Source organism: Lissotriton vulgaris, chromosome 8 (genome assembly GCF_964263255.1).
Source record: "Lissotriton vulgaris chromosome 8, aLisVul1.2, whole genome shotgun sequence".
In the NCBI taxonomy this organism is placed as follows: Eukaryota; Metazoa; Chordata; class Amphibia; order Caudata; family Salamandridae; genus Lissotriton; species Lissotriton vulgaris.
Window position 1 is genome coordinate 877,175,082 of NC_141696.1, and position 26,707 is coordinate 877,201,788.

General features: G+C 44.6%; 1 protein-coding gene across 2 annotated transcripts in view; it reads right to left on the reverse strand.

Moving 5' to 3' along the window:
- ABCC4 (ATP binding cassette subfamily C member 4 (PEL blood group)) overlaps positions 1–26,707 on the reverse strand; it is a 1,668,368-nt gene that overhangs the window by 1,061,074 nt on the left and 580,587 nt on the right. For both annotated transcript variants that reach the window (XM_086934802.1, XM_086934803.1), the window contains exon 9: positions 7,476–7,583. In XM_086934802.1, the coding sequence (XP_086790928.1) occupies positions 7,476–7,583 (108 nt within the window). The remainder of the gene's footprint in view (positions 1–7,475; positions 7,584–26,707) is intronic.

Below are 26,707 nucleotides of genomic sequence, written 5' to 3' on the forward strand. Positions count from 1 at the left end.
CTAATGCAACTAAGTCACACATCATGGAGGTGGTGAAAGCACATTCTGAATTAAGATTTTTTTAATTACTAAGGTTAAGCTAGTTTAGGTATCAAACTTTTCCTACCTGGGTGTCCCTTTCGACCATAAAGGCTCTTGGCTCCATCCTATTGAGTTTAGGAAGAGAAGCGCTGATAAAAGTCTTGAGGCTCTAATCAGGTTCCCAAGGAAATTGGGCTCCAAACCCATTGATGCGATCATTAACATCTATGTTGCACGGTGTTGTGCTGTCATCTTGTATGGGGCTGGGGTCTAGAGATTTTGTAATGTTTCTACCTTGCAAACATCAGGAAATGTTTTCCTTAGAAGACTAATGTCAGTCCCTTTCAGCCTCCTGAGCATCTTATGTCACATGGAAATAGGCTTGATTATTTAACACATCAAATTCAAACTGCCCCTATTATGTTATGCCACTCGATTTGGACAAATGAAGATCCAGCCCTCAATCGAGCAATTGTACAGGATGGTTTACGTTTGGATAATGTTCACAAAATACCCTGACTTAGTTACATCAAAAGGCAGCTTGAACTAATGGGGACGCGAGATTGCTTTACCAATCAACAAGTTATCACTACTGTCATGAAATATCAGCTAAAGCAATTTTTTTCTGTTTTAACTGAGCATAGGGAACATAATGAACTTAGCAATAAGTGTGTAGCTCATTATCTCCCCTTGGTTAGTACCGAAAGCATAGAGCCATACCTTTTGCTCCCTTTTGGTCACTCTAAAAGATTCTATCTTATCAAATTTATATTTAGCTTTGTTCACTTACTGGTTTCTTATCCCAGCAAAGTATATTGTGACTCTGACCTGGACCCCTGCCCATGTGACTCAAACTCATCCCAGAATATGCTGCACTTTCCTTTATTCTGCCAACTATACTCTAAACCACAAAGAATACACATTTCAAATGGTTTATAAATTCATCTCTGCTGGCAGTGTGATTAAGGAGTCTAGTAGGGAAAGGATCGATTTCAATATTTAGTATTGCATTATATGCTAAACAATTGCTCACATAGACTGTACATTTTAAAGGACATTAATTTTTGCACTCTTAGGTGGCTCTTTAAATGTCTTTTATGGCTATATATGCCAGATGAACAGTAAATCATACTCGCGTTGCTGTGTAAGTAAAAATTGTAAAGTAACTTGTATGATTGCAAACTTTTTAAACATTAACTGAACATTGGAGCTCATAAATCTGGAAATTTTAATGACTATTTTTAATTCATCTGAATAAGGACATCACATTTTAGATGATTGGACATAGTTAGTGCAGCACATGTTTTATGTTTTCTAATTATGTACATGTCTTTTTATGTATTTCATGTATTTTATATGCTACATTTATGGTTGTCAAACCAAATAAAGTGTGTTGACTGACTGACTGACACTATCAGGCTAGTTACACACCTAATGTGGGCTATCTGAAGTGAACACGAAAAATAGAATTCCACCACCTTGGTTTTTGGTGAAAATAGATACACTGGGTATGTAATGCACTCTCCCTACTGGAAGTGGTCATATAGGGTGTGTAGACACACCAAGGTTAGGTATAGCATTGGCTACTACATTACAATCCCCTTAATGCCCCTAAATTGAGTATTTAGGTGACACTCCTGACACCAGAAACCCAGATTCAATAGACACGAGCAAAGAAAGCGAGAACTGAGGACCAGCTGCAGACAAACTCTGCCTGCTTGCACCAGTCCCAACAATCAAGACAAACTGACTTGTACTGCCGCTGTGCATCTGCTAAGAACCCCGGTGGGCTGCTAGCACTTCACAAATTGCCAGCAATCTCCCTGGGAGTAGAGAAGCTACTCCCCTGAAGGCTGCAGGCACCAAACAGCAAAGTCTGGTCTATCGTTCTGCCACCCCCTGGTTCCACCAAAGCAGTAGCCACCCAGGAAGAGGCAGTGCTGCTCCTGGAGGTCAAATCCATCTCCTCACCAATGAGAAGACACCAGGACCAACCAGAGCTACACAGCACTAATACCCAGTGTACTGGAGCCATTGCAGCAACTAAAGCCTGTTTGAGTCCAATCCAGCCTCCGATGACTCCAAGGCCAATCAGCTGTTGAGGGATGTCAGCACCGCAGAAACCCACTTCAAGAGTGGCCCACATATCCTGTTTTTGTCCCCTTAACTGGCGAGACCAACAATCAGGAGTGCCATTGATGCACTAGTCCAGCTGACATAACCCCTAAGCACTCGATCACCTCAGCGTAAGTTCCCAAGAAAAGACAGTGCTTCCAGTCTCCTAGGGCCCTCTAGAACCAAGCCCCCCAGCTGGGAGCTCCCAGACTTGTCCCTAAGCTCCCCTCTGCAGCCTCTTTCTAGGTGTCCCCCTCTCTTCTTTGGCGAAGCTCGCAAAGCTACCAACCCGACCAGTACCTCTGGACCCAAAGGCTCCAAGTCAGGCAAAGACTAACTGCTGGTAGTTCTTTGCACCATGGCCCCTTACCACCTTAAGTCCTGAAGGGGACCCCCAGAATCCTATTGCAAGTAACTGTGTGCAGTATATACCTTTTTCATATAGGAGAGCATTGCTGTGAAAAGACACATTTTAGTGAACGTTTTACTTACCTGTAAAAATCAATACCTTGAAAAGTACTTACTTTATCCCAAAGTTCTTTTGGTTGAAATGTATTTACAAATATGTGTTATAATTTCTAAATTGGTCTTTGATTTATTCTTGAGTGTATCTCGTTTATTGGCACTGTGAGTATACCAAATGCTTAGCATTACCCTCTGATAAGCCTAAAGTGCTTGCCCACACTACCACAAAAAAAGAGCATTTGAGTTTGTTATTTGTGCCTTTGTAAACGAATTAGGGAGGTCTGGACTCTCTGCACAGTGTACATAATTTTGGTACACTATATGGAGAGGAGAGTTAGATTCCTATACCAGCATTCTTTAACAATTTAACAGTCTGTTTCTCCTTTGAGAATTATGACCACTGTTGACACTCAACTGGTGATCTCACTTTTACAAAATCACCAACATAAACTGGAGTTTCATTCCTCTTTCCTTCTATTCACCAACACAATTGAACATTAAACCTTCTCTCAAAATCATCCATCCTGGAAAGTTTTGTATTCATGGATCTCCCTTTAAAAAGGCTAAATGACGTGTTCTAATGGGTTGCATGTGTTGACAACCAATGTTCCCACTAATTTTTTTCCTCTGTGTGCGGCAGTGGAGGGTCTCTGTGCGCTGCAACCATGGCTATGTGTGCCAGGAACCAAACCGCGCGTGTCTGCTGCGCCAAATGGCACTCAAAACGTTTACTTTAAAAAGTGAAAAGATGGTGCATTTTCACACATACAGTGCCACAATAAGGGTCTTAAGGGCAGTTTGCAAATTGGATAAGCACGCCATGACAAGTTGTGCAGGAAGACATTACAGAAAAAAGTACAAAGTTAAGCAAAGTAGGTTGCTTAATGTTAATGTTAACATCACGGACTGCCCCGACGTATCATAGCGCCCGATTTTAGGAGAAGCTGACCAGCGCAGTGTGTGTTTACTGAAATGCTATGCATGCATTAAGGAATCCGGAAATGCCTCATCCATTCCTGTTTGGAAGCCGGGGACCCCCAAGCAATTTGTACAACTTAAATTTCTTTTTAAAAACGCCTTTTGAAGCATAGGCAATTTCAAGAGGGAGACAGCCTGAATTAGGTCTATTGGCATGGACATGTATGCATACAGTAGTGTATTATTTATTGGTACGCAAGAGCTTGTGGAAAGTGAGCAATCAGACAGCACGAAAATCCGTGCCCTTTTTCTTCTCTCTGTTCCCCTCGCTGTCCCCATGCTCTATCTGCCAGGTCTTTCCTTCTGTACCCCTCACTGCCCGTGTCTCTGCCCAGTTTTCCCTTCTGTTCACCTCGCTGCCCCCGTACCTCTCAGCCCGTTCTGCCTTCTGTTCTTAGCTGCCCCTATATTTCTGTATTCTGCCTCCTTGCCATGAGTTTTTTGTGCCCGTCTGACCTCTGTGCCACTCGTTTTTCTGCCCCTTTTGCCTTCTGTTCCACTCCTTTTTCCCTTCGCTTTTGGTGCCTTTCTGCCCTCTGTTCCACTCGTTTTTTGTGCCTTTATGCCTTCTGTCCCACTCATTTTTGTGCCTTTCTGTCCTGTGTTCCACTCGTTTTTGTGCGTTTATGCCCTCTGTCCCACTCGTTTTTATGCCTTTATGTCCTGTTTTCCACTCGTTTTTGTGCCTTTCTGCCCTCTGTCCCACTCGTTTTTGTGCCGTTATGCCCTCTGTCCCACTCTTTCTGCCCTCTGTCCCACTCGTTTTTTGTGCCTTTCTGCCCTCTGTTCCACTCGTTTTTGTGCCTTTCTGTCCTGCGTTTCACTCGTTTTTGTGCCTTTATGCCCTCTGTTCCACTAGTTTTTGTGCCTTTCTGTCCTGTGTTCCACTCGTTTTTGTGCCTTTATGCCCTCTGTCCCACTCTTTCTGCCCTCTGTCCCACTCGTTTTTTGTGCCTTTCTGCCCTCTGTCCCACTCGTTTTTTGTACCTTTCTGTCCTGTGTTCCACTTGTTTTTGTGCCCTCTGTCCCACTCGTTTTTGTGCCTTTATGCCCTCTGTCTCACTCATTTTTGTGCCTTTACGTCCTGTGTTTCACTCGTTTTTGTGCCTTTCTGTCCTGTGTTCCACTCGTTTTTGTGCCTTTATGCCCTCTGTCCCACTCTTTCTGCCCTCTGTCCCACTCGTTTTTTGTGCCTTTCTGCCCTCTGTCCCACACGTTTTTTGTGCCTTTATGCCCTCTGTCCCACTCGTTTTTGTGCCTTTATGACCTCTGTCCCACTCGTTTTTGTGCCTTTTTGTCCTGTGTTCCACTCATTTTTGTGCCTTTCTGTCCTGTGTTCCACTCGTTTTTGTGCCTTTCTGCCCTCTTGCCTTCTGTTCCACTCGTTTCCCCAATCGATGTGGCATTTTGTTTAAATATTGCTGATAATCAGAGTCCCTTCACAGGCTCCGATTAATAGCAATACTTAAACAAAATGCCACAGTCTGCCCGCGCTTTACTAACAAAAGCGTAGACACTTTCCAAACACAGCGTGTGCTAAAGTACACGCTGTGTTTGGAAAGTGTCTACGCTTTTGTTAGTAAAGCGCGGGGCAGACTGTGGCATTTTGTTTAAGTATTGCTGTTAATCGGAGCCCTTGAAGGGGCTCTGATTATCAGCAATATTTAAACAAAAGGCCACAGTCTGCCACGCTCCCACACAGCCGCAAGCGCCATAATCCCCACATTCCCCACCAGCCCCCCCCGGCTCCTTACCTGCACTCCTCATGCCCGCTCCGCCGCCACCGCCAAAACTGAAAAAGTGCCTCATGTTGGCGCCGCTCGCTTTTTAAAAGCGTCGGGCGGCGCAACTCTCTAGCGATGTCCTGTGTGCGCGCTCCACGCTAGGTGGTGCGCGCTGACGTCAGGGAAGCTGCGCGCGCGGCCGAGAGGGAACAGTGGTGACAACCTGTAAGCTGTGACGCCATTTTCCAATCTAAATTGTTTATTCTGGCCATTTGTATGCTTCTTTTTAAGGTTTTATTTAACCTTTCAAATGCGCTAGTATCTGGATGATGGCAGATGCCACAGACCTTAAAGTAATTTTCTATTTCTTGAGAACAAAGTTGCAGACCATTGCCCAACAAATTGGAATTAGGATAACTTTCCATTTTCAATTCCTCCTCCAAAATCTAATTACACTGATTGAGGAAATACCTTCTGCACAACTCACTTCAATCCACCGGGAATACACACAACATATATCGCCAGACACATGGTAGCATTAGACTTATGCCCAAAACAATGGCACCTGAATCATACTCCTAGAAAATCTATGTAGAACTATGACTGAAACCCTTTCCCTTTGCTTTCAGTTGCACCTGTTTTATGTTTAACCTGATATACTATCTTTTCAAACTTGTAAGCTTGTCATCTTTACTCAATTCACTGACACATTAAACCATGTAGCAATCACTTCCTCCAATGGTGGTTCATCTTTTACCATAGTTCTTCTCTAATCCTGTCATTGAAACACTTAAAAATAAATAGATCTCTTATTCTTCATTCAATTCACCAGACTTGCAACTTGAGGCTAGTTTCCTGAGACTCATCACAAAATCGTCCACTAATTCATGTTTCTCTTGCTACCTCATACCAAAAAAATATTGTTCCATAATCGTGCTGATCTTTAGCAGACAACAGTGATCTTGTTCAAGACTGTAAATCTCATATTCATTTAAAGATCTTTGATTGGCGGCACTCAATTCTGGAAGCGTTTCCAAAATGTCCTATCCTTTCCCACCTTGGCAGTGTAATAAAAGTGAATATCTACCTTCTGCACTTATATTTGTGCCACATACTCTTGCATAGTTTGTAAAGATTTTGTTCCACATTTGCTACTTTATTGTAGGCTCCCCTGGACTGCTTAAAAAGAACGGTGGGAGAGTGACGTTCTGCATAGTTAAATTGTACTCACATAACCTGTCCGGTCACTGATGTGATATTTTAAACAGTCTCTTACAACTCGTTCCACCTCAATATCTATACCATGCCACCAGAATTGTAAACATAATCTTTCTCTGATTTTAGCTATGCCCATGTGGCCTTTATGTGCTAACAATAACAATTTGCTCTGCAATCCTTATGGCGGAACTAGTCTGGTGCAACTTGTTAAAATCCCATCAACTAAACGTCGTTATCCACCATACATTATTATCACCCACAAACTTTAAGTCTATTGGTAGCTACAACCTCTTCTCTGGCTCCATCTCTTTGTTTCTGTGTAGGAGAGTAGTAAAATCTCTTCATAAGGTTGGATGGGGATCAGAGTACCCTAAAATCTCAAAGAAGTGTATGGGAAGGAATAATTCTACAAGGAAAATATTTTGACACAATAAAAAAAAGAAAATTGTGCACAAAGTTTCTGGCTTTCAGCGGGATTAATTGTACACCAACTATAATTGTGCCACTGGATAGGCCAACAGAAAGGCGTATCTAGGAGTTCACAAAACCTTTCATAATGTAAGCCTGGAAAACTGTGGCAGCTGTAGTTTTCCAGATGCAGCCTTAAAATCAGGAATCTGCATCTATGCAAGGTAGAAAAATTGCAAGTGTACATTTACAACTTCATCGTGAACAGGACCTGCATCCCAGAACCAAGAAAAAGCTCTAATTTTATCATCTCGAAGAAGAATTTAAAGGTGGTTTTGTTCTACTATCGCTGTATTTACCCCTCCTCTCACCCAGACATGTTCTGCAACTCTGAAGAAGCCTTAGCGAAGCAGCCAGTGATATACAAAAAATATGAATAAAAAAGTATTCAAGCAAAATAATCTACAGGTTTGGCACAACAAATGACATTGGCAACCTATGTGGATTAGAAATGAGGTTGAACGTTATGCTATTTTATCTTGTTACCTTGTCCCAATAACATGTTACGTCCTGCATAAGAACCAAGGCGGCCTCCTCCTTTTCGTTTTGCAAGTCCTGCTTGGGTTTTGAGACCTCGTCCAGCAATAAGAAGTTCTGTAATTAAAAAAGAAACATAGCATTCTAGGTCCATCGAAAAACACATCGAAAATACACGTCTCCATAAAGAGCCTTTACGAAATGTATATAGTTATATGGCATAATAGTAAAATTTAAAATTGTGTTGTAGGTCTCTGGCACTCCTGTTTATTGTTGTTCATTAGTTTACGTTGTAACTTATGTCAAAATTAATGTCCTTCTTTTGCGTGCTCAAAAAGTACAAAAAAATTCAATAACTATTCCAAAACAATGGTACTTTCTATACCAGTTTTTCGAAACAACAACAATGCATTGTAATCTCTTCATACACATCTTTCACCATAACAAAGCTGGCAGATAGAGTACCTATGTTTAGAAACAGTCATCATTTTTTGTAAATTGACATAAATGTGTATGAAGCTGGTATAGAAAGTACCATTGTTTTGGAATAGTTATTGAATTTTTTTGTACTTTTTGATGAATGTGCACAAAGAGATAAGAATGAATTTCTATAGTTCTTACTAGAGGAGTGTGGAACTCAGAACCTAGTAGTGGCTGATATAGGAACATAAATATAATTTAGTAGAATTAATGCACATATATTATTCCTTTCACAGAGGCCCCCGAAGAAGGGACGTGGGTCCCGAAATGCATCGGGCCAACAAATTCAGCAATCGCCGAATATCTTTAATCATGAAAGTACAATGATGATGAAGAAGTTACTGATTATGATTTTTGTACATTGAAATATATTTGAAAGTTCATTATAGAGAATGCATTGAAATACATCCTTGAATGATTTGCATAAAAATGGTTTCAGAATAAATACGAGAATTAAGTAAAACGTTGAAAATATTGAATCAGAAGAATCATTGAACAGGGGGAAATAACGCAAAACTAGCTGTGCGCCTGGTAAGGTTGTGATATTGTTACCACAAACCAATCCCCAAACAATAATAGTAAAATTTTCCACAAAGTCAAACAGAACCTGTTGTGATAATAGTAAAATTACCATAATAATATAAAATAATTCACGTATGGTAGGCAGTGCATTGACAAATAATGTACCTCCTACTGTTCATGGGTGTTTTGTTTTTAAGTATTTCTCCCCTTGTGTGCAGAAACAGTCTGCCATTGGTTTCAACTTAATGCACACAAAAAATAATTAACTCCTTTCGACATGAGAACAACTATCAATAGAGACATTCTATCATTTGAACAGAAAACCAATTGAGACATACCCCTTCCAATTCAGACCAAGATAAAGAATGTTGGATTGGATGGCTTGGATGATGTGGCAGGAACTAAACATGGGCAATACAATAATCGTGCCCCTCGTGAAACGAATAGAACAGGAAACGGCATGTCAGCTGAGCCATACACCCCTGCTCTCTAGAACAGCCCACAAATGGCTGCCCAGCCACACCACCAAACATTTAACAGCATGGCCAAGGAGCTGTAGACTAGCCCCAGTGTTCCATATGCCCAGTGGAAGTGAAATGTACATTTCAGAGTGCTGTTAGGGTTTCAGCACGGAGGTCCTATTGTACATTTCTGTTCAGACCAGCGATATCTTGTGGGAAGTATGAATGCCTTAGTACTGAAGTATGAATGCCTTAGTACTGGTATCCTGGTGCCAGACAGGAATAGATGTTTACTGTTACAGTTCTGTAGAATGCAGAACACAGCAATAATGGTGCATCGAGTTGAACTATTGTGCCCAACCTAGGTCTCAGTACTGCATAACATTACAACCTCTTGCTACACGACTGATTAAACCTGCATTGTGTCAATCGTGGGGTTTAGTACGAGTGAACTGGTACATGATTTAAGTCAGGACAGAAATCTGCAAATGTCTCATTTCAGGGGTAGCGGATAAGGGTAGGGGTGCGTTGTGTGATCCCTTTGTATTTGAATAGCATGTAGTAGGTGTCCCAGTACCTCCTTACTGAGAAAGTATAGTGTATATATAGTGAATAGTGTATGTCGGTATGGAGGTATAGTGTATATATAGTGAATAGTGTATGTCGGTATGGAGGGAGCTTGTACACTTGCTCAACCTGTGTCGAGGTCTTAACCCCTACCTCTAGGCCCACGTTTTACACCAGGTTCACAGTCATTTTCTGACCCACTACTAAATACAGCACTACCCTGGATCCGTTTTAGAATCATGCTTTATAAGTTATGATACATTCGTGTAAGATTCCTGCGCAGCCAATCGGATTTCCTCTGCGACTGCTTTCCCATCAGACTTACTCCACGTAATGTGCAGCACTATAATACCACTGACTGATACACAATTTCATAGCAAGTAAGGTCTCTTATAGGGACTTGGTTTGTGTAAAATAAACATCAACCGAACTATGGGGCCTATTAGGATGGCGGACGGACCTGCGTCCGTCCGCCACCCCGAGAGGGGGAGGGACCGTCCGCAGGGGCAGCGGCGGTCCCTCCGTGCTAAATAGGATGTGACTGCCACCCTGGCGGTCACATCCTGTATTTTTAACATTGCGGTGGGTGCTGCTTGAAGCAGCACACGCCGCAATGTTAAAAAAAACATGTTTACCTTTGCGTGCACAAAGCTGCAGGCACCGTGGGGTGCCTACTGCTTCGTGCACGCAAAGGCAGGGGGGTACCATAGGTACCCCCTATGTGCTCCCCCCAACCCCCTTCACCCCTGGGGGCCCGCAACGGGCCCCCCGAAGACAACACCTTATGCCTTTCCACAGCGGAAATGCCGCTGTGGAAAGGCATATGACCGCAGCTATCCTAATATGGCTGGCGGTGTCTAATAGACACCGCCAGCCATTTTAGAGCTTTTCTGCCGCGGTCGGAAGGCAACCGCGGCGGAAAAGCAGCGGACGGAAAATAGATCTCCCAGCCATCCTAATATGGCAGGAGGTCTTTTTCCAGTCCGCAGCGGATAATCCGAATCTTCCGGGCCGGCTGTGGCTTCCGCCGGCCCGGAGGATGCGGATTATCCGCAATCCTAATGAGCCCCTTACTCCTTTAAGGCCCTCATTAGGAGAGGCCTGAAGAAGTTTCCATGGGGGATACCACTCTGGTATGTTCTAATTTTCACAGTGTGTCTGGTCATGAATGATCAGATTTGCAAAATTCAGACCCAATAATTTGGGGGCCGGAGACATCAGATCCGAAGAATTGTGGGGGGTTTGGGCAGCCGCTGCCTCTGACCTTCTAACTCAGTATCAAGTGTGAACAGCAAATGTTCCCTTCTCATATACTCTACCCTCACCCAGCTTTCCCACCCTACAGGTGCCTAAAAAGACCCTGACAGATGGTAATGTGTGTGAATATAGGCATATTATTTGCTCTACATCAAAGTGCGATTCTCCTCTCTGGGAAAAATAACTTGTAATCCCAAGATGTAAGTGCAGGAATACCAGCTGGACACTGAGGTTCCAGCTCTCTAAATCCCAGAAATTCGAAAGAAGACCCTAAGACACTCTGGAATATACATCATGAATGAAACTGAAGGTGCAATGTTAATTATGGCATGTAACTAGCGGTCGTTATTCTCCTTCAACGCAGTGATATTAGTTCAGCAAAACGAAGGGGAAGTAAGTCAGGGCAGGACAAATCGAGTAAGTAGGTCCTCTCGTGCTTCAGTTGCAAAATAAGTGCACATCAACCAGTATGCATGACCTGTTCCATAAGTCTTACACCTACATGACAAAGAGTATTGCTGCACATCCAGCAACTTGCTGCCTGTAAAGCCAACAACGCTCCATATGTTTGGAGCACGCTGGGACCTATAGTTTTACTTTTTCTTTATGGGTGTGGGCCTAGAATCTGAGGTGCTCTTGGCACTGACCAGCCTGGGGTGGATTAAGAAGTGTATCAGTAGACATCATGGTGCCAGTGGACAGCCAGGGTTACTGCCCACAAAGGTGAACCTCTAAAGATGTTTCTCCTCAGCAGAAGGTGTTTTTGAAGGCCCCATTATCCGGCACTGTCATACCTGATGTAACTTTGATGCACATAGCTGGATACTTAAAGAAACAGATTGGGTTCCTTGTGCAGTTAGAATATGTTTATTATAAATAAATATAAGATGTACTTCAATAGGGGATGGCATTTTGTGGCTTCTGGCTTCACAAAATGGCACCCATGCAGCCAGCGGGCAGAGCAGAATACCACAAACTACAGCCTATATGTCAGCATTTGGCAACAGCTCTCTTTCCATCACAGAAAAATTGATTCTTGCTCTGTGGTCTTCAGCAACTTTAGCTACAGCGACAGTGTACTAGTAGGCCCCTGACAAAAGACAATTATCTGGATAGGCCGAGGGGCTTCATAGGCCACAAGTTCAGAGTCACACTCGTGTTCTCCTAAACACCTCAAGTGGAAAAAATAAAGAATAGAATAGCGACTGAAATACTTTAAAGCCAGTTCGCAAATTCCTGCACGGTGGTCTCCAGCAAGTTTGGCTACAGCGACAGTTTACTAGTAGGCCCTCAGTCACAAAGGACAACTATCTGCACAGGCCATGGGGCATCATAGGTCACAAGTTCAGAGTCACACTTGTGTTCTCCTAAACACCTCATGTGGAAAAATAAAACAATAGAAAGGCGACTGAACTGAAGCACTTCAAAGCCAGTTCTCAAATTCACGCACAGGGCACAAAGAAGACGATCACTACCTCGGTGACCTATAATGTGCTGTGATTTCCTGGTAAGGAGGGTGTGCGTCGGAGAGGTTCCTTGGGAGAGACTCTGTGACTGGAAAGGAACGGCATTGGGGAGAAACATTCCCCTTGTGCCACTTATGTTAGGGGGGGATGGGTGCAGTGGCACAGGGATGCGTATTACACCCAATGGGTAAAACACTTAGTGGGGAAGGATAGGACGTCTCGGCCCCCCATCCCTTCCAAATGGGACAGGAATGAAAGTGTTTCGTGGGAGCGGTAAGTAGAGAAGACCTCAGCTCCCTGGAAGAGGAGACAATGCCTTCATCAATGAGAAGTGACCGGCTTTTGCCTGTAAAGGAGGGCAAAGGAGAATAAGAAACTACTCCTGCCTGTACAAAACGGAGGTGTTGGGCTTTCTTTATTTATGTGAGGGGGATCACTTGTGCCCTGTAGAAAGAAGGGCCTGGTCTCTGGCTTGAGGGGCCCTTGTCAAACAATATTACTTTAGAAGCCATCCTAGAGTCATTAAATAAACATCCAACTACATTAGAAAGCCATTTTAAAGTCATCAGACATCATCAAGTTCTTGTAGTCATCAGCAGAGTTTAGAAACTACAGCTTGATGATTTGAGGATGACCTAAAAATTATTTTCTGATTACTATACAAGAACTAGTTGTTCTCAATGATCTCAGAAGGACTTGAATATGTTTCTGATGACTTCACACACCTTGGTTGTTCCTGATGTTTTGGGTATGACTTGCAAATGAGCTTCAGATTACAGGCCAAACCGACATGCGCATTAGATCTCTCCACTCGAGATGTGTTGCACAGCTGGGTGAAGACAGGCACAGGCTCCCAGATCCAGAATGAGAGGCAAACCAGGCTGCTCAGATAAATCCTGGCGCTGCTCTCATGCTGGGTTTTACCAACATGACAGCATCATCTGGATTGGTGTAAGGTCTGCCGGGAGTCAAAAGCAACAAAAGAGAGTAAACAATAGTGAGGAAACAAGATGAGGAAAAGGAGGGACAGACTACAGCATTTCCACTTAGAGAAATCGCAGGAGGAATGTATGATGACCACTCGTTTGGCAAATACGAGCTCCAAGATGTGAAACTTACTACTCTTCCCTTTCGGGTGCCGTAGTAATCCCAACAACACCACCTTGATGTTAAGCTGTATGTTCCACTCCGTGGCCCCATTGAGCCTATCCACTATTACCTTCCAATAAGGACTCTGGGATCTAGAGGACCGAGTGCTTTCTCCTTAGATCAACGCGAACAATGTGCCTCTCATGCAGTATACATAATATGTAGGATCTTAGGGGTAAAGTATACCTGGTGGTTGTAGTTGTTTTGAATAAGATTGAACCTTGCAGGAAGCTGTCGATGCTCCTGTATAGGCCGTCTTTGTACAGATGCCCAAGGATGCTAAAGCCTCCGCTCTTCCACTTCTCCATGGCCATGTCAGCAGCCATTTGCACGAATGGCAGGAGCACCCAAATGGGCATGTCTGACATATATAGCGCTATATTTACCACCCTTTTTACTGCTCATTCCCTCAGTCTACATGTCTGTCCCACCCTTCATTAGCAACATAGGTAGAGACTCCACTTCAAAGGAACCCCTTAGTAGTTATTTCTTCCAATTGTCCTCTGGATCCAGCCAGTGGACTGCATCTTGCAAGGGCGCTGCCATTTAGTAGACCTGCACATTCACCAACTCAAGTCCTCCGTTATTCTAAGTCCGTTTGAAGGTGTTGAGCCCAACCCGTGCCCAATTCCCAGCCCACAGCCATTCTGTCATTAGTTTCTCTATCTCAGTAAAGTAATGCTGCTGGAACTCATTTAGCGAGGCCTGCAGTGTGTAAAGGCATCCCAGCAGTAGCACCATTTTGATTAGGGCAGCTTTGCCAAATGGGGACAAGGGCAATGTCTTCCAAAAATGAATATTCAGACCCAGGCTGCCTACCACCCTTCCCACATTCAAAGAAATCAATTCAGATTCGGTTTGCACAACTCTAATTCTTAGACACCTCCCACTCACAATCTCCAGTGGAACACCTGATGTTTCCAGTTGTTCCAGAGCTTTGCTTCTCAACTCCCCCAGTGGGAGGAGTGAGTACTTGTCATGATTTACACCTAGCCCTGAAATGTCCACAAATTCGTGCATTACCCCCAGAAGGATGGGCACCGAATACTTGAACTGCCTAAGATATACCAAAGCGTCGTCCGCGTACATTGAAATTACATGCTGTGTCTCGCTGTTCGATATGCAGGAATGCTATCACATAGGCTTCTTACTCTAGATGTGGGGAGTGGGAAACATGCGCCAGTTGCCTGATATTGTAACAGGTGTTTCCGGATAAAACCACACTGTTGGAAGTGGATCAACGAGGGAAGGTGGCCATACGGGCATATCTCCAGCATTCTATTAAGTATCTTTAAATCAATGTTTGTCGTTGATAAAGTGTGATAGGATGACGTCTCAGTCGGGTTCTTACCTGGATTTGGCAAAATCACCCCCAGTGTCTCCCACATTGAGTCCAGTAGAAGCCTCCTGGCGAGGGCCTCATTATAGACTTCCAACAATTTGTATGCTATTACTCTGGTGTCCCTCTGACAGAGCTCGATTGGTATTCTGTCCCCTCTTGGCACCTTCACTATTTTGAGGCATGCGTCTTGCCACTGTTATTTCTTCCTTGGCAAATGGTGACTCTAGGTTGTCCTTATCCTCGGCCTCCAATTTGTCCATCGGTGCATCCCTCAGATATTTTCATCCTACCCCCACTACGTCCCTGGGCTTTGGCTGATAGATGTTTCGGGGGGTTGGGCCACAAACATGACATTAATGGCCGGTTGCACACAAACTAGTTTCCTTCTCACATCTGTTATAAATATTAGCAGGCCTGATGTGCCTCTTGCTTAACCAACTGAACCAACAGCGCTCCTGATTTTTCATTCCCAGGATGCAACTTCTGTTGATAGGTCCTATTTACAAATGTGTCCAACCTACTCCAGTCCTCCAGGAGTTCCCATTTGTGTTGCAAGCATTCTAGGAGTTTGTACGGGTTTTGCAACAGCTCTTTTTCGAATTCACACAGTTTTCGTTTCCGGCAAACCTTGCTGCAATCCAATTTGTTCCGGACCCCAATAATGGTTTTCATGTAATCCACATGGAGTACCACATTCATGGCTTCCCATTCCATTGCTCTACTACCTGCACTTCCCCATTTCTCATCAAAATAGTAAGTCAAGGTTTCACTGACCATGGCCGCAAACAACACCTCTGCTCTGAGTCTCCGCAGCAGTATGATTTGCCGCCCAAGCCCAAAATGTATTCCCATCTGTAAGGGAGTAATCATATATATATATTCACCTCACACGGTACATGACTTTTTGTACGCTTTGCACCAAAGTCCCCAAAACAAAACAGTAGTCAATCCTACTATATGTGCCGGTCAATGGGGTAAAAAGGAGTAGGTCCTCTCCTGTGGGTTCTGCTGCCACAAGGCACCCACCAATCCCAGTCGCGTCAGTGTGTCCCTCAGTGCCCCTGTCAGTGCTGGTTTCGTATGAAGCTTAGGTGGAGCTCGGTCTAGAGCCCCGTTTATTACACAGTTACAGTCTGCTGCTAAAACCAGTTATGCCTTTAGGTACTCTGTGGTATTCGCAACTATTTTGTTATACAATTGTGATCAATCAGAATTTGGTGTGAATAAAATGATCATGCAGACATCCCTACCCTCTAGTGTGCCAAATAGAACCACAAACATGCCCTCCAAATCACACTTGTGGCCTTTATAACTAGAGGGAAGTCCCAGGCCACCCAGATCAGTGCTTCCCTCGCAAAACCATAGTAGGAGGTGGAGTAAAGGTGACCACTCCATCTCTTTCATAGTGCCTGTATGCATTTGCCCCACACATGTCTCTTGCAAAAAAAGCTATTGAAGCCCCATTGCGCTTCATGTAAGCATGCACCCTCCTTCTCTTTCCCATCCAGCTGAGCCTTCTGATATTCCATGTCAATATTTTGGTGCTATCACCTGCTTTTTCTCTTCAAAGCAGCATCAGCTATCTTCCCTTTGCTGACACCAGTTTGGGTTCCAAAGGGCCCCAAAACATCCTGCGACTTCAGATACAATGGAGCAATCATACAAGAGCAGTCCAACTTCCCCTTAAACACAACTTTACCACAATACAGTTTTCTTCCTCACCCCATCCCTCGGGCAGCACATGCAACAAACCCACCCCTGCAACTGGCAGTTTGTGACGACACATCCACCACCCCATCCTCTTCCGCTGAGGTTCAATGACCTCCTCCCCAACTAGTGCTCGCACTTCGATATCAGTCCTCTGACCAGAGGGAGTGGCAAGGCTGTAGAACTCAAGCCCTCGCCCCTGGCAGCAGGGCACCTATTGCCTCCGCCGACAAACTATTATTACTCAATAAATGTACTTTTAGTGATAAGGTTTGGACACCAATCACTCTATGCCCTTGTCTTTTCATACAGTTTTTTTCTCAGGCTGCATCAATCTACAGACCTGCAACCACTTACAAGGCTGCTCCCAATTTCCCCAACCGCCACCACCCATGCCCAAAGTCCCTATCCAAATAGGCCAGGAGCTTCATGTCAAGCCTCCATCAGTGGTGACACTGCCAGACCCTGGGTCTTCCCTATGCCTTGTGAATGAGTCCCATTGGGAAAAGCCACTATGCGTACCAGCGGTCTAAAGAGTTTTGGCTTGTAGACAGCATGGTCAACCCCTATAACTTTGCAGATTGTCCCACTGTGGTCAGGCGATTCTATCCTCAGGGGGTATCTCCACACCGGAGTGCCCCCAGGCAACGCGTCCAAACAGTCACTTGCTTCCTCTGAAGTGCAGAAAATATTGCTTTCCCATCATGCACAACTCGCAGTTTAGCAAGGCACATCAGACAGTACTTCAGACTGCAGTCCCAAAGCCACCGCTTGACTGCAATAAGGTTTTTACGGTGGTCCTGCACTCGTTTGGTGTAACCCGGAAAAAAACAAAGATGTTATTCCCTTCGAACTGTGGCAGGCCATGCACCAGAACATGTTGTAATATAACTCACAGTCCCTAAAATTGAACATTCGGGGAATGATGGTCCTTGGTGGAGCTTGGCAGCATTCCAGCTGAATGTTAAAAAAGGTTGACAATCTCTTGGGTCGCATTTCCCTCTAAATCCAGGTTCCAAGAACAGCTCTGCTGATGGACCCTCAGCTTTTTCTGGAAATCCTATGAAGTGAAAAATATTTAGTTTGGAATGCCTTTAGACTCCTTCACTCTCTCCTCCAGTATTACTGATGTGTTGGTCAATTTAGAGACTGTCTCTTTGAACTCCTGTACCTCATGTTGGAGCTCCAAGACTGAGCCCACTGTTTCAGTGATCCTCCATACCTTTTCTATAATCCATGCAGAGCAAGTTCGCGTTGATTACCACTGAATCTATCTTAACCAATAGCTCTGCATTCGAGCCATTAATTGCTGCCATCCGGCCCTCCAGTGTTTTGGCACGAGCCCCCTGCAACCCACTCAGACCTCCACTCAGTCTCCAACCCTTCCGGTTGGACAACATGGGTATAGTTCACTATTTCTTTGACTACATGGGTTGTTTATCCTTCCAATTGCGGCTTGCAATTCAGGGCACCTTCAAATGTCCGCAGACCTCAACCACCCTAGATCTCTTGCTCGCAACTGGTATGAACAGCACCAACCAATCATGTCTCTGTCAGGAAATTGTGGTGATATTTCGGGCTCCCCCTGGCCCTTCCTCTGGCTCTTTTCCCTCTCCGACTGTGCTATCATTGGGGGGGACCCCTGAGGCAAGTGGATCACTCACATATTCATATCCAACTTCCATGCAAAGGGCAGTACAGTTCCCTATGGGTCAAAAACCTCTGCCTCTGGGCCCCATGTTCTGGCCCACCTACTTCAGGCCTGACACTTATTGGCTCGCTGCCAAACAGGTTCCTGGTCCAGTGCCAATCTGTCTCCAAACTCCTGGCACCCAGAAAGGCTGGCCTCAAACACCAGGGACTCCAGTGCCCACCTGGAGCAAGTCCACAGTGCTGCTGTCTATTAACAATGTGCCTCACAGGCTTCTACCCTCACAGGGGGTCTTCCATAACCAGCAAGCTCCCTCTGCCTCATTCAGCATCAGGCATCATGAGACAGCTCCCAAGATGCAGTGAGCGCAGCCACAGGCTCCAAATTGTTGCCCAACCACGCAGAAGAGGGGCTGCAACGTTTAGGGCACTCTCCTCACCCACATTGCAGGCCTTGTTCTCTGCACCAGCCATCTTTGATCAAGTGCAGCCAGATGTCAAGTATCAACTGAACCTCTCAGAGACCGGGGCTGCCAGGGCAGCGTGCTCTCCCCCATGTTATCTCCGGTATCAGCCTCACCAGGCACCTCGTATGAACGCTGCAGACGTGGCTGCCGAGACATAGCATGGCACCCTCTGCACCTACCTACCTAGGCTACTTTACATTGTGGGCGAATAAGAAGGTCACCCATAGGCCCTGCAGCCTCCAGCGCCCGCAGAGGCCCGCTTCTCCGCCAGGTGCTGAGGTTTTCCAGCACCACCGCATCTTCTTTCTGGCCACTCTAATGTGGTCAAATTGTGTTGGGGGACCAGGCGCACACTTGTGATTTACCAGGTCATGCCTCTCTGTGCAGCTGAGCCTGATTACTTTGGGCCAGGCCTCTTCACTGCCATACGGCCTTACACACACTGTTGGTGTGTGCTAGGCCATCAGTGCAGCCCCCAGGCTTTAATTTTGCCCCCACTCACTCTGTCACAAGTTATAATTTTCCGTAGGGGAATCATTCAACACCCTTTATCATTCATATTCTTGTCACAATAGTGATCATTAATGTATTTATACAGGGAAAACCTTAGTAGACACCAGGTTTATACAAATGGTTATTTAATTCCAAACAGTTTTTTCAAATGTGAATTACAAAAAATGGCAACAGACATACTACTAGTATTTAACATTCATTTGACTGTAGTATCTTGAACATCTTTTGCTTATAAATCATATGGAAAACAAAACACCATATTGAAAGAAGTCAAACAAAACATTGTATCTAATTTATGTTCTGCATAATCAGTGTATCTATACAAGAAAACGATTTTCTTTCGTCGACGTTTCGACCATCATCAGGACGATACTTGTTGCACATCCAAATCTAATATAATACAAAATATACATACTCAAAAAACCCTGTATATACACAAAAAGGTATTGGCTGCTCCACACTCCAGAAAACAACAGTGGCCTATAAATATTGTGAAAACACTGTGAAGGCTTAAGCCATGCCACCTCTCATATGTGTACCAAAGAAATCTCTCAAATCACCCATAAAAACTTCAGTGTCAACATTTTAAAAACTAGCCACCAAGAAGAGCTAGAGCTACCACTTTGTCACAATGTCTCCAAAGAATGTCCCAAAATGTGACTACCCTACGTAGTTCTTCATTTTAATACATCTGATAAAGACAGAGATAGTCCATCTAATGATTAGACCTGCTTTATCTGTGATTCTAAAAGAGAATATATCTGTTTAAACTCCTCATCTACAATACACACATGTCTTCCAATGTATAGGACATACATTAACCTATAAAACATGAAACACAACACCGTGTCTTATCAACCCAATGTCCGCATGACATATTTGACACCACCTAATTCACCAAAAAGTGCTGGTAAATAGCTTTATACTTACAAATCCTTTATTTTTGTACAGTGTATATTCACCTGAAAATAACACATGGGGCTAGGCATTAGCGGGGTCATTTTGGGGACGAAAGAACCGCAACAAAATAGTTAAGCGTAGCCCCCTAACTTACTTTAAACGCGGAACCAGCATAGACTAGATCCATTCACGCCCGACTCAATCGATCGAGTACGGAGCGTGATTCCTGACGCATCCAAAAAGGTGCTGTATGATGACGTCATTGAATAAACAATGTGGCGGGCATCTTAAAATGACTAAATAGTATACTTGAAAGCCATACATTTAGACGAATGGAAGCTATTTACCAAGGTAGACAAAAGGTAGAGTGGCTAAAAAGTAGCTAAAGTTCTAAATTCTAGTGAATCACTGGCATATATTGCAGTGTTCTGAAAATTGCTTACCGCCACGAGCAGGATGTCAATATCTTGGTGTGCTAATCAGAAATACTTGCTCTCGATATAAAAGCTCCAGATTCCGAAACCTAATCGGAAATGCTTGCTCTGTATTGAAAATACGAAAGCCGGGGAAAAGGAAGCCTATCAAACCCCATATACATATAGACCTGTGCATTAGAACGCAAAGGTATCATACTATTTTCTCCTCTAATTACCAAAGGACCTCTGCATAATGGCAGGATCGACATATATAGATATTCCAATATTAGCTTGCTTATTAGAGTCCCAATTTATATTAATCCAGTCGGGAAGTTTTTACCAATAAGACCAGCCTGTCACAATTGTTAATACTATCATATCAATAAAATGACTCAGGAATTTTGTCATACTCAAGTAAACATATAACCCTTAAAGAAGCCTCTATAGGGTCGCTAAAGTATGCCACTCAATAAAGGAATTTAATCCTTTTTCAACTGTATTACAGGACCAAATCTACTTGTTTTCTTTCAGTGTGAGCAGTCGATCAACATTCTGTCGCCTCTTTGAGTTTTCTACTACTTCAAGTACAAACCAACTCATGTCAGATGCATTATGTGACTCATTTTGATAATGTTCAACTAATGGAGCTGTGATGACATTACAGTGTATGAGAGACTGATGTTGCATAATGCGCTTTTTGACTTCTTGAGTAGTTTTGCCAATATATGTTAGATGACACGGGTATAGTATACAGTATATTACATTCTTAATTAAACAGTTTGAATGTTGTCATAGTTTCCATTCTCTACCATTCAGATTGCAGCTTTTCACTAAATTAGTTGTTGCACATGCTGCACAGTTACCGCAAGGGTAATGACCTATCACTGGCATTAAACCCCACATGTTTTGTATAGTTAATGGCATCTGTTCATTATAAGCCGAGAGCAGGTGATCGCGTAAGTTTCTAGCTCTTTTAAAGGCGAAACGTGGTGTTTTCAACTGGGGCTCTACCTTCCTGATAAGGTGCCAATTTAGTCTAATTATTTTTTTGATACAATTGGATTCTGTCCCAAAAGTAATTACACATGTTCCAGGTTGTACTGTGCTTTCACTTAGTCCTTGTTGTTCATCTTTGTGAAGCAGTGCCTGACGGTAATAATACCACGCTCGCCTATTTCCATGTTTAACAAGTCTGTACGGGTAGTTACGCATAGTTAGTTTACACTGTAAAATCTTTGCTTCTTTAAAGTAATCCTCCCTTTTGGTACAGTGGTGTTTAATACGCAAAAACTGTCCAAAAGGGAGATTATCCCTCAAATTACAAGGATGATGGCAATTATATTTTAATAGTGTGTTCCTAGAAGTAGGTTTTGTGTACAGACTCATGGACAACATGCCCTTGTCATTCTTGATAGTGGGATCCAAAAAACTGATAGTGTTCATTGCTTTCCAATGTAAACTGCAAATTCTGATCCTGTTGATTTAATCACAAGTGAAAATTCTGTAGTTCTTCCTGTGATCCTTCCCGGACTATACATACATCGTCAATATAGCGTAAATATTTCTTCAGATGAAGGATAAAGGGATTGTTATTTTATATAACTCACTCTGGACTTCAAACGAGTGTCCAGCAGGTTAGTTTTAGTGGCAGCGGGTTCCTGATGCCACAGGATTATTAGCAGAGTCACTGGTTGCCGTCGGGAGCTACTGAGGACGTATCTAGTTGGCCATTTTCCCTGGCCATGCCCCCACTTGAGTTACAAGCTTGACTTGAATAATGACATTGAGCAAGATCTGAAAAATTAGTGAGACAATTTGTGGGAATATATTGGAATAAGTAGCCCTTTCTATTTGTGGATAGGTGACAAAAGCTGGGGAGGCACCCGCTATGGAAGAAACACCAATGAAAGCTTTTTTATCAAATCCTTCATAGCACATCTATCACATTTGTACCCATTGTAAATAACAGGGGCTGCTGTTACCCTCTTGAGTGGTGTTAGATCTGGGGGTCTCTAGTTGGCAATGGTATTCACCTTTCTCTAAATAGGGACCCTTACCTCTAAGTCAGGATAAGGGGATTACACTCCTAAATAACCCCTGCTCACCCCCTTGGTAGCTTGGCACGAGCAGCCAGGATGATCTCAGATGCAGTGTGTTCGGCATTTGTGAATATACACAGTAATAGAGTGAAAACACTACAGATGGACACAACACAGGTTTTATAAAAGTAAGTATTCTTTATAAAGACTTAAACACAAGACCACAAACGACAAAAATCCACAATACTATACTTAAGATTGCATTAAAGATGATAAAAGTTACTTAGTTCAAGTTGATGATAAATGCGACAAAGTGCTCAACATAGTACTTGGATGCGTTAAGCAAAGCAAACAAAAGGCTCGCAAAAGGGGAGATAAGTTGTTTCCATGATCCGGGGGAAATTATGCGTCGTGCCTCAATGCTTGCGCAGAGTAGGGGATGCGTCATAATCCTTACCAGTGCGGATGTGATGTGTAGATTCTCGGCCTGCGGGCCCATTGCGGTGCGCAAGATGGAGCCTTGATGCGATGCAATGATTCGGTTGCGATGCGAGAAGAAGGCGCCCTTGATGCGACGATGCAATGACGCTGCGATGATGATGCGTAGACACCCTGGCAGCCTTGTGACGACTATGTACTTTGGAGCCACGACAGGCCCTGCGACACGCTTCTCCGGTGATGTGGTGGCGACTATCTCGATGGAGTCACGCTTCTCCAGTGATGCGACAGCAGGCTGCTTTGATGAACACACACTTCCAGGGAGATGCAGAAAAGGCTCGATGATCCGGCGATGCAACGATTTCAGTTGCGGCGGTGACGCGCTTCTCCTCGATGCGTCGCGCTTCCAGCTCTCAGCGACACGCAAATGTCTGGAGTTGAGAATTCCCAGCAAGGAAATTCAGAGGGGAGCTGGAGATGAAGTCTTTTGTCCCTGAGACTTCAGGAGGAGGCAAGCACAGTTCAAGCCCTTGGAGAATATTCTGTAGATGATGAAAGTCCTTAAAAAGTTCTGTCTCCTTTCCTTGGCAATGAAGCAACCACTGCAGGTCAGTCCAGCAAACAGCACACTGGCAGAGGGGCAGTCAAACTCCTGCAGCTTCCTTGGTTCTTCTCCTTGGCGAAAGGTTTCTTGTTCCAGAAGTGATTTAAAGTTCTTGGGACTGGGTACCAATATTTATACCCCAAAACCCTTTGTTCTCTGAAGACAGAGAGGCCTCTGCCTCGTCCAAACCAGTTCCTGAGCACTTTGTTTACATGACTCCTTCCTTCCTTTCACTGTGCAGGACAGAGACATCAGACACCCCTCAGGAGGTGGAGCCAGCACAGGGGAGGGAAGGTACAGCCCTGGAGCACTTTGTTGACATGATTTCTTCTCTCCTTTCACAGTGCAGGGCAGAGACATCAGACACACCAGGGGAGGTGTAGCCAGCATTGTAGAGGGAAGGCCCAGCCCTATTCAGGTCCCAGGTGCAACTACTCCCTCCCATCTAGATGCAGTTCTCTCTATTTACCACTGGGCTGCCCCAGCCTGTCTCCTGAAATCCCCCAGCCCTGTCACTCACAAACCCAGACAAGGAATACACAACCTAGCAGAGGCAGGCCTGGACAGTTAGGCAAGAAAATACCTACTTTCTAAAAGTAGTATTTTCAAACACAGAATATTAGAACCAACTTTACTAAAAGGTGTATTTTATTATTCTGAGTTCAAGCATACTAAATTTTAATTTCTACCATGTTCCCTGAGTCACTTAGGATTATAAGAATGCAATAATCTAACTCCCCATTCTGGCCTATGGAGAACAGGTAGCCTTGCAATAGTGAAAAACAAAAATGGCCGTAGTTCACTATTAGGACATGCTACACATATCAGAACATGTCCTACCTTATACTTACAATGCACCATTGCCTTGGGCCTACCATAGGGGTGTCTAACATGAAGCAAATGGAATGTTTAGGGACTTCCAAGTTGACATGGCAGTACCAGACTGCACACAGGCCTTGCAATGGCAGACCTGAGACACACTTTACAAGCTACTTCTGTGGGTGCTGCAAGCCCACTAGCAGCATTTGATTTACAAACCCTGGGCACACATGGTGCACTGTACTAGGGGCTGACAGGTAAATCAAATAACCTAAACATGGAATCACCATTTAGAACATCAATTCAACATAGGGAGCACTTGCACTGTGGCACTGAATAGGAGTGGCACAGTGCCCAAAGCATATAACCAGCAAAAATATATCAAAACAGAGGAGGCAATCCGTCAAAATGGAAGGGAGACTCACGCCAATGATGTCAGGTCTAACATGTGTCCCCTCCAGCTGAAATATAGGGAGAACTATCCTTCCCCTTGGGAGTTCTCTTCACTAAGGCGGAAAAATCTGGACAGACCATCAGCGTTGGCGTGTTCTGTACCAGGGCAGTGTTCCACCGTAAAGTCCATACCCTGTAGGGAAATGGACCACCTCAACAACTTTGGGTACTCACCCCTCATCTGCATCAGCCATCTGAGGGGCCTGTGGTCGGTCTGAACCAGGAAGTGAGTCCCAAACAAGTATAGTCTCAACTTCTTCAGTGCCCAGACCACAGCAAATGCCTCACGCTCAATTGCACTCCACCTCTGTTCCCGTGGAAGTAACCTCCTACTGATGAAGGATACAGGTTGGTCTAGGCCGTCTTCATTAATCTATGATAGAACAACCCCCACACCATGCTCTGAAGCGTCTGTCTGAATAATTAATTCTTTTGAGAAGTCGGGTGCCTGAAGCACGGGTGCTGTGCACATAGCGGTCTTCAGGGCATCAAAAGCTTTCTGACAGGTGTCAGTCCAGTTCACTTTCTTGGGCTGCTTCCTGGAAGTCAGCTCAGTCAAGGGTGCAACAATGTTGCCATACCCCTTGGCAAACTTCTTGTAGTACCCCGTGAGTCCTAAAAAGGCTCTGACCTGTGTCTGAGTCTTTGGGGGTTCCCATGCCAGGATGGTATCAATCTTGGGTTGCAGGGCCGCCACCTGGCCGCTCCCTACCTGGTGACCCAAGTAGTCCACGGAACCCTGCCGAATTTGGCACTTACTCACCTAGTCGTGAGGCCTGCCTTGCGCAGTACCATCAACACTTCCCAGAGGTGGTGCAGATGTTCTTCCCAACTGGCGCTGAAAACTGCAATGTCATCCAGGTAGGCGGCCCTGAAATCCTCATGTTCAGCCAACACCTGGTTGACCAACCTCTGAAAGATGGCAAGGGCATTCTTCATCCCAAATGGCATAACCCAGAATTGTTAGTGCCCATCGGGTGGAGAATGCTGACCTCTCCTTAGCCCCATCAGTCAAGGCGATCTGCCAGTACCCAGACATCAAATCAAACTTGCTGAGGTACCGTGCAGCCCCTAACCGATCAATGAGCTCGTCAGCTCTGGGGATGGGGTGTGCGTCAGTCCTGGTGACAGAATTGAGCCCTCTGTAGTCTACACAGAACGGGAGTTCAGGTGTGGCACCCGGCGCGGCAGCCTTTGGGACCAAAACCACTGGGCTGGCCCAAGGATTGAATGAGGACTCAATTACCCCTAAAGCAAACATCTTGGAGATGTCCTCCTTAATGTAAGCCCTGACCTTGTCAGTCACTCTGTAAGCCTTGTGCTTCACAGGGGGACTGTCTCCAGTGTCCACATCATGGACACACCACTCTGTGACACCAGGAACCAAGGAAAATAGTTTAGAGAATTACCCCAACAGTTGGCGACAATCTTGCTGCAGATCAGGGGTCAGTGTGGCAGAGAGGCTGACACCATCCACTGACCCATCTTGCTCTGTTGCAGACAGGAGATCAGGAAGAGGTTCTGTCTCCTCCTCCATATCATCATCTCCCGCTAGGAGCATGCCCACTTCGGGCCTTTCTAAGTGGGGCTTCGGGCGGTTAACATGCAGGACCCGCAAGGGGTCCCTGGGAGACCGCAAGTTCACCAGATAGGTGACATCACTCTTGCACTCCACCACCTCATATGGACCGGTCCACCTGTCCTGGAGCGCACAAGGCTCCACAGGGGCGATGACCCAAACTTTCTGTCCAGGCTGAAGCTCAATCAGAGTGGCATTCTGATCGTACCACTGCTTCAAATCCTCCTGGCTGACTTCCAGATTCACCTGAGCGAGATCTCTGAATCGCCGAGTCTGGTTGCTGAAGGCCAGCATGTAACTATATACATCCTGGGGAGGTTTTCTGGGAGATTGTTCCCAGCCTTCCTTGACCAAACTCAAAGGTCCTCTTACCGGGTGTCCATACAAAAGCTCAAAGCGGCAGAACCCTGGG